We start from the raw sequence: 7332 nt of genomic DNA on the forward strand, positions 1-7332 counted from the left end.
CTAACCTGACCTGGCCGTTAGCCACTCTAACTTAATCTGCTTAATCTATTTAGTCTGTTTAATCTACTTAATCTGTTTAATCTGCTTAATCTTTTTAATCTATTTAATCTATTCGATCTGTTTAATTTATTTAATTTATTGAATTTATTTAATTTATTTAATTTATTTAATTTATTTAATTTATTTAATTTATTTAATTTATTTAATCTGCTCGACCTTTTTTTCTATAATTCCGAGAAATATACTATACTTTAAAAAAATATTTATAAAATTTAGTATAAAAAATATAAAATCTGATATTAAATAAACTAATAAGATTATATTATTTTTTATATTATCTAAAATAATAATTATAGTAGTAAAAAAATCAAGAAGACCAGGTCTTTATTTTTATTTAAGTATATATAATATTTAAAGATTTAGATAAAACTAGCTTTTTTATTTCTAATAATAATCTATTTTCTAAATTATTTTTAAGATTATTTATATTCTTATTTTTACTAATATAAAAGATAATAATTATCTTATTTTTTTTTACTTTTTAGATATAAAAATAATTAAATCTAGATTAAAATTATTAAAAATATTCTAGTACTTCTTACTAATAGTAAAATAATTAGTATATATCTAAAATATTATTATTTTTAATTTTATTAGAATAAAAACAGCTCCGGCGATAATAGCAGATATTTTAAAAATCATTAAATAAATATTTAATATTAATACTGTTAAAGATTTCTATAGCTAAAAATTAAGTTAATAAACTTACTATACTATAAAAAAATCTATAAAACTACTAGTAAAAAATTAATAAAATATAAAAAAAATATTATAATAAAAATTCTAGCTAATAATTTTTTAAAAAAAAAGATCTGATAAAACTGTCTACTAAAAATTTAAAAATTAAGATTTTATTTTAAAAACTAGCTTTTTAATATATTAGATTTTTAAAAGTTCTAGTAGTTATTAAAAAATAAGTATATTAAAATTTTTTATTTAACTACTATAATTAAATTTATAATATCTTTTATATATTATTATTAGAATAATAAAAATCTAATATAAATTTATAAAACTAACTCTATTCTCTAGATTTAAAAAAAAAAAAGTTTAAAATCAAAAATATTAAAAATAAACAGATTTTTAGTAATAAATAGTATTTTCTAGTTAAATAAATAGACTGGCTAAATAAATATAATAAATAAATCTTAAAAAAATCTATAAATAATATCCAGCAAGTTATTTAAAATTATAAAAAATAAAAAAAAAATTAAAGCAGCAGAAAATATCTTATTTTTAAATATAAAAAAAATAACTAAATCTATACCGAATTATTATATTAGATATATTTAAAGTTTAATACTAAAATATATAATTAAAATAAAAAGTTTTATAAATAAGCTAAACTTCTATTAAAAAACTACTAGATTAATCTGATTAATTAGTATTATTTTTATAGAAAATAAATAATAAAAAGTCAGAACTATTTTATTTTTTAAATATAAAAATTCTAAAAAAAGGTTTTATTATTATATATAATATATATTTTATAGTAAATCTTTTTAAAAAATATCTATTTAGTTTTAGTTTATAAAAGAAATTTATTATTTTCGGATATTAAATAGAATATAGTTGGATTATCTGCAATAATATAATAATCTATAATAAAAAAATAATAGAAAATGAGATTAAACTAATAAATTAGTTTATAAATTAACTAAAAGTTAATAAAAAAAATATATAATAATTTTAGATTTATTAATACTAATTAGCTTATATTTATAGTAATAAACTAGTTTTATTATTTTAAAACTAATAATTAAAATTAGAATTAGATAGCTAATTTAAATACAGAATATTAAGTTCTAATCTAAATTTTAATTAAAAATAATATAATTAATAAAAAACTTTTTATACTAGTTTAAAATTTATAAAAATTTTATAATATTTTCTAATATACTAACCGAAATCTAATTTTTATTAGTCTAATAAATCTATTAAAAAACTATTAAAATATATTTAATAATAAATCTAGTTTTTATTAGAATATTATTTATATATTATAAAGGCTATAGTATCGAAGATATAACTAAAGATAAAATTTTTTATATTAATAATATTAAATTTTTTAATATTAATTTTTAAATAATAAAAATAAAAGAAGATTTTAGATATAACAGATATATTAGCTAAATAATAGTAATAATATTTTAGCACCGGTATAAAAATTAGAAATTATTTTAATAATTTAAATACTACTTGGTAGTTATTATTTTATGTAAAAAAATATTTTAATAGATAAATAGAATTAAAGACTTAATAATCCAACTGTAGGCTTTAATAAATTATTAATAAAAGTTGCAGAATCCTAGGAATAATTAGACTTCTTTAACTATTATAGAAATAGTCTAGTCTTATATAATAAAAATCTTTTCTAGATTTATACTAATTCTTTTTATAAAAACTATAAATCCCAGGAACTTGGTTTTTATAATATAAAACTTATATTCTACTAGGTTTTAACTGTATATTAGAATATTATTTTTATATATTATTATAAATAGATTAAGATAATTATTTAGTATTTTATTTATAAGTTTTTAAAAAGTAGTAGATCTATTTATTAGACTAAAAGAAAAAATCTTATATTTATATATATTATAGCAGGTTTGAAAGATAGTCAAGTTCTTAAATTCTATATATATTTTAATTTGGTGGAATTATTATCTAATATTAAATTTAATAAAGATTTTTACTATTTTTAGTTGGTCTAAAATTTTGTTAATTAATAAAAGTAGATATAGATTTTTTTTTATTAAAATATTAAATTTTTAATAATCTATATATAGTCTTAATTCTTCTTCGGGTTTTTTAGCTATAAGAATTAGAAATATAAAAAAAACAGAATTAAAAATTATAAATTCTTTATTTAGATTTTTTTTAATAAAGATTCAAGCTGCTTCTAATTCTTTTATAATTATTTAATATAAAAAAAAGATTCTAATTAGATTATTATTTTTTAGACAAATCTTATAATTATATATATAGCTTAAAAATAAGATATCTAAGACTTACTTTAAAAATATATTAGCTAGATTATAATATTATTTAAATAAGATTTTTTTAATCCCCTTTAGTTTACTTACTAGATTTTTTTTTAGATTTTACTGTTAATAGTCTTCTTAATTTTTATAAGTAATATAATAAATATCTCTAATTTTTTTAGATATCTATAAGATCCGGCTATTTTTATTCATATAATTTTAACTTTAGCAGAAAAGAATTATATAATTATATTTAAAGTAATTTTTAGTCTACTTAAAGTCTGATTATCTATAGGCTTTTTCTTAAGTTTTTAATCTATATATTATAATAACTTTATTATATTATTTTTATGGGTTCGGAAGATGCTTTATTTTAAAATTTAAATTAATATTTTTTAATCTTTTAATTCTATCTTATAATTCTGCTTTTTGGTATTTTTTTAATAATTCTAGTTTATCTTTTAACTACTAATTATTTAAAAAAAATAATTCTTAGAAGTTTAGTCTTAACTTATTTCTGTAGAAAAAAATCTTAAGATTATACTAAATATTTATTTTTATAATCTAAAAACAGATTTTATTTGTTTAGTTATATTTTACCAAATATTATATTATAAAATTTAAGATCTAAAATTAAAAATAGTATTTTTTTAAACAACTGTTTATCTATTATCAGATTAAATCGGATTATATAAACAAAAGATATAACAGTCTTTTTATTAAATCTGATAATATTTTTTAGTTTCTTAAGCCTGGCTGCAGTAGTTTTTAGAAATTTTTCTATTTATATAATATAATTTGTATTAATATATTAATATAGATAAAAGTATTTATTTTAGTATTTATTAGTATTCTTATATATACTACCGTAGTATTATTTAAAATAAGAATCTAAATTATAAAACTATTTTCTGGACTATTTAATAGCTTTTTTAAATTAATATATCTATAGTTGATACTAAGTTTGTTTAAAAAAAAGACTTTTTTTAGATAGAATCTTTTTTTAAATTATTAATAGTATCTTCTTTAATTAATTAGATCTAGGGGTTTTTTTTAGAATAATCACGACTTAGATATTTCTATTTTTTATAATAAAAATATTTTTTTTCGGCGAATAATACTACTTATATTTAATTATTTATATAGGGTCTAGAAGTTTCTTTCAGATCTTTTTTAGCTTATATAAATAGAATACTAATAGTTATACTAGTTCTCTATACTAAAAAGAAAATTAGTTGATAATGTTTTATATTTTTGTTTATATTTTTTAACACGCCGGTATAGATAGTAGTAAACTGTTTAAAATTAATATTTAATTTAAAGAATTTAACTAAAATTAGTTTCTTAAGCTTAAAAAACAGTTTTTAATAAAGATTAAACTTCTAAAAATTAGTACCGATGTTTGCTTTTTTTATTAAATAATAAAACTAGATATAAAAATTATAAAGCTTCTAGCCAGGATTTATTTTAAGCTGTATATATTCTAAATAAATATTTTACTATTAGTTTAGATTAATATAGATATTAGTAAGATATATAAGAATATTAGATATATTTTAAAACAGATAATCAGCTTCTATTTTCAATTAGAAAAATAAGTATTATCTAGTATCTTTTTTACAGCAGCTAGTTATATAAATTTTTAAGATTATTAGATTCTTAAAATAGTTAGTATTAGTTTTAAGCTTCTGTTTTATTACAAGCTTTTAATTATTAAAAGTAATATTCTTTTTATTACTAAATATAAGAGGATTAGAAATTTTTAGAATCTTTCAGCTACTCGTAGATATCTGATTTATATTTTTATATATTATTAGAGCAGTATTTCTCTGTATAATAATATAATTTTTTTTATTTTTATAATATTTAGATTCTGGATTAAGACTTTTTTATCTATTTCAGCCTATACTAATTTCTTTTTTAAAATATTTATTTTATTACTAAGATTTTTAATCTACTTTTTAAACTTGTTATAGATTTTTAATATTATTTTAAAAGTATACTTTGGGTCTTTTTTATAAAATTTATTAAATTTTTTACGGGATATATTTTTATTTAAAACTTTCTAAATATTATTTATTAATAAGATTAGTTTTTTACTATTTTATTCGGTTATTTTTGGTTTCTATATATTATAAACTATTATAATATATTCTTTTGGTTTTTTAATTATTATACAGTCTCTAACTATAATAATAGTTTGGTTTTTTATTTATTTAGTTAAATATTATACAGTCTACAGCTACAGTAGTAAAAAAATTTATAAAATTAGATTAAATCTATTTTTTTATTTTAAGAATTATAGTTATAATTTTTTAAAATTATTTATTATTACCGATAATATACGCGCGGGGCAGGTTTCCGAGTTTATATATAATTATTTATATATTAAATTAATTATAAACTTTATTAAGAGACTTAAAAAAAAAGAATCAAAGATAATACTTAAAATTATATAAAAGCTGTTTAAAAAATTAGAATTAATATATTTAGTGCTAAAATACAAGAATTTAAAGTATAAGAAAAAAAAGAAGAGAAAGAAAAAAAAGAAATATAAGCCTATAGCTTATTTATTATAAAACAGCTTAGAAAACAAATAAAATAAATATAATAAAAATAATAAATAGACTAGCTGGATTTACTGGATTTTTAGGGTTAATTAAATCAATTAGATAGATCGGGTCGATGGGGTATTTGGGGTGCTTAGGATTAGTTGGATATACTGGGTGTAGAGTGGCTAACAGCCAGGTCAGATCAGGTTAATTGGAATTTTTATACCTGACCGCCAGATTATAGCTAGATTAAGAAAATTTTTATATCTAACCGCAGTATAATTAAAAAAGAAATAGTTAACTATCTTAACTATTCTTAGCACTAAGACCTGTCTGCTATATTTATTTAGACTTTAATATAGTTAAAATATATTTAGATTAAGTAGTTATTAATCTGACTATCTTAATTATTATCTAAAAATATATAAAAATAAGCTTTTAAAATTAGAAAAAAATAATTAAAAAAAATATTAGTATCTTTTTTATCTCTATTTTAAAAAATTAATTATAGATTTTTAATAGTATTAACAAAATTTAGTTTTTTATAAAATTATAGTTTTTATAATAAAAAATATATATAAAAATATATAATTACAGCTCGGTTTAAGCTGTATATCTTAATTATAATATATAATATTAAAAAAACTGTATATTTACTAATAATTAGACTACTAAAAATAAATATATTATTTTTATTTTATTATTCTTTTTTTTACTTCAGCTTAGATAGTCTATTATATTTTTATTTCTATCTAAAAAAGCTAAATTATTTGTATAATAAATTAAACTTAAAGAAAAATTTATATAATATTATTTATATAGTCTTTCTCGGTAATTATATTTTTTAATAATTATTTTATTAAATATTAGATACTATAAGAATAGTCTACTATTTTTATTTTTTTAATCTAGTTGATCTTTTTTATTTTTTTTATTTAGTTAATTTTTTTAATTTATTTAATTTTTTTGATTTTAAGTACTTTAAAGACCTGCTATTAACTATACTAATTTTATTTTATTTATTTAGTTTAACTGACTTTTCCGCGTAATAATAATATATATTCTAAAGTTTTTTTATATTTTTTTTTCTTTTCTTTCTTTTTTTATATTTAAAATTCTTGTATTTTAGTACTAAATAGATTAGTTTTTAATTATTTAAATAATTTTTATAAATATTATATTTTTTATAGAGGGCTCTATATAAGTCTTTTTTAAACTTTTTTTATAAATATTAGAATAATTTGACTAATCTGATTAATCTAACCAACTAAAATAAATAAAATACGGCAGATATCTTAACTATATTTAAAATATAATAAATTATATTTATATAAAAATATATTTTAAAGCAAAATAAACTGCTTTTATAGAATTTTTTATTTTTTTTTTTTTATATCTATTATTTATAGAGTAGTTTTAGAATTATAAGTTAATTATAGTTATTTGATTTATTTTTAGAGAATATTATTAAATTCTTTTTTTTTATTTCTTAAATATTTATAAATTATAATAATATTTAAACTAAAATAAGCTTTTTAAGCTAGATTTTTTTTTTTTTTTAAATCTTTAGATTATGCGTGTTGCAAAAAATTAGAAGATTATTTTATATTTAATTTATAAAAAAAAATACTCTATTTTCTAGAATTAATAGTAAAAAATAATTTTTTTTAAAGCCTGTATATAAGCTTAAAAACTGTTATTTTATTTTAATTAGAAGAAGATATTAATAATATAAA

At 15.3% G+C, this 7332-nt stretch overlaps 1 protein-coding gene across 1 annotated transcript in view; it reads right to left on the reverse strand.

Moving 5' to 3' along the window:
• Positions 1-367: 367 nt before the first annotated feature.
• Positions 368-7332, reverse strand: part of BO95DRAFT_512877 (uncharacterized protein) — a gene marked incomplete at both ends in the record, with an annotated part of 11317 nt that continues 4352 nt past the window's right edge. The window contains one exon of the mRNA XM_025591557.1: positions 368-382. Coding sequence (XP_025444211.1) covers positions 368-382 — 15 coding nt within the window. The remainder of the gene's footprint in view (positions 383-7332) is intronic.

This window comes from Aspergillus brunneoviolaceus (genome assembly GCF_003184695.1).
Source record: "Aspergillus brunneoviolaceus CBS 621.78 unplaced genomic scaffold BO95scaffold_19, whole genome shotgun sequence".
NCBI lineage: Eukaryota > Fungi > Ascomycota > Eurotiomycetes > Eurotiales > Aspergillaceae > Aspergillus > Aspergillus brunneoviolaceus.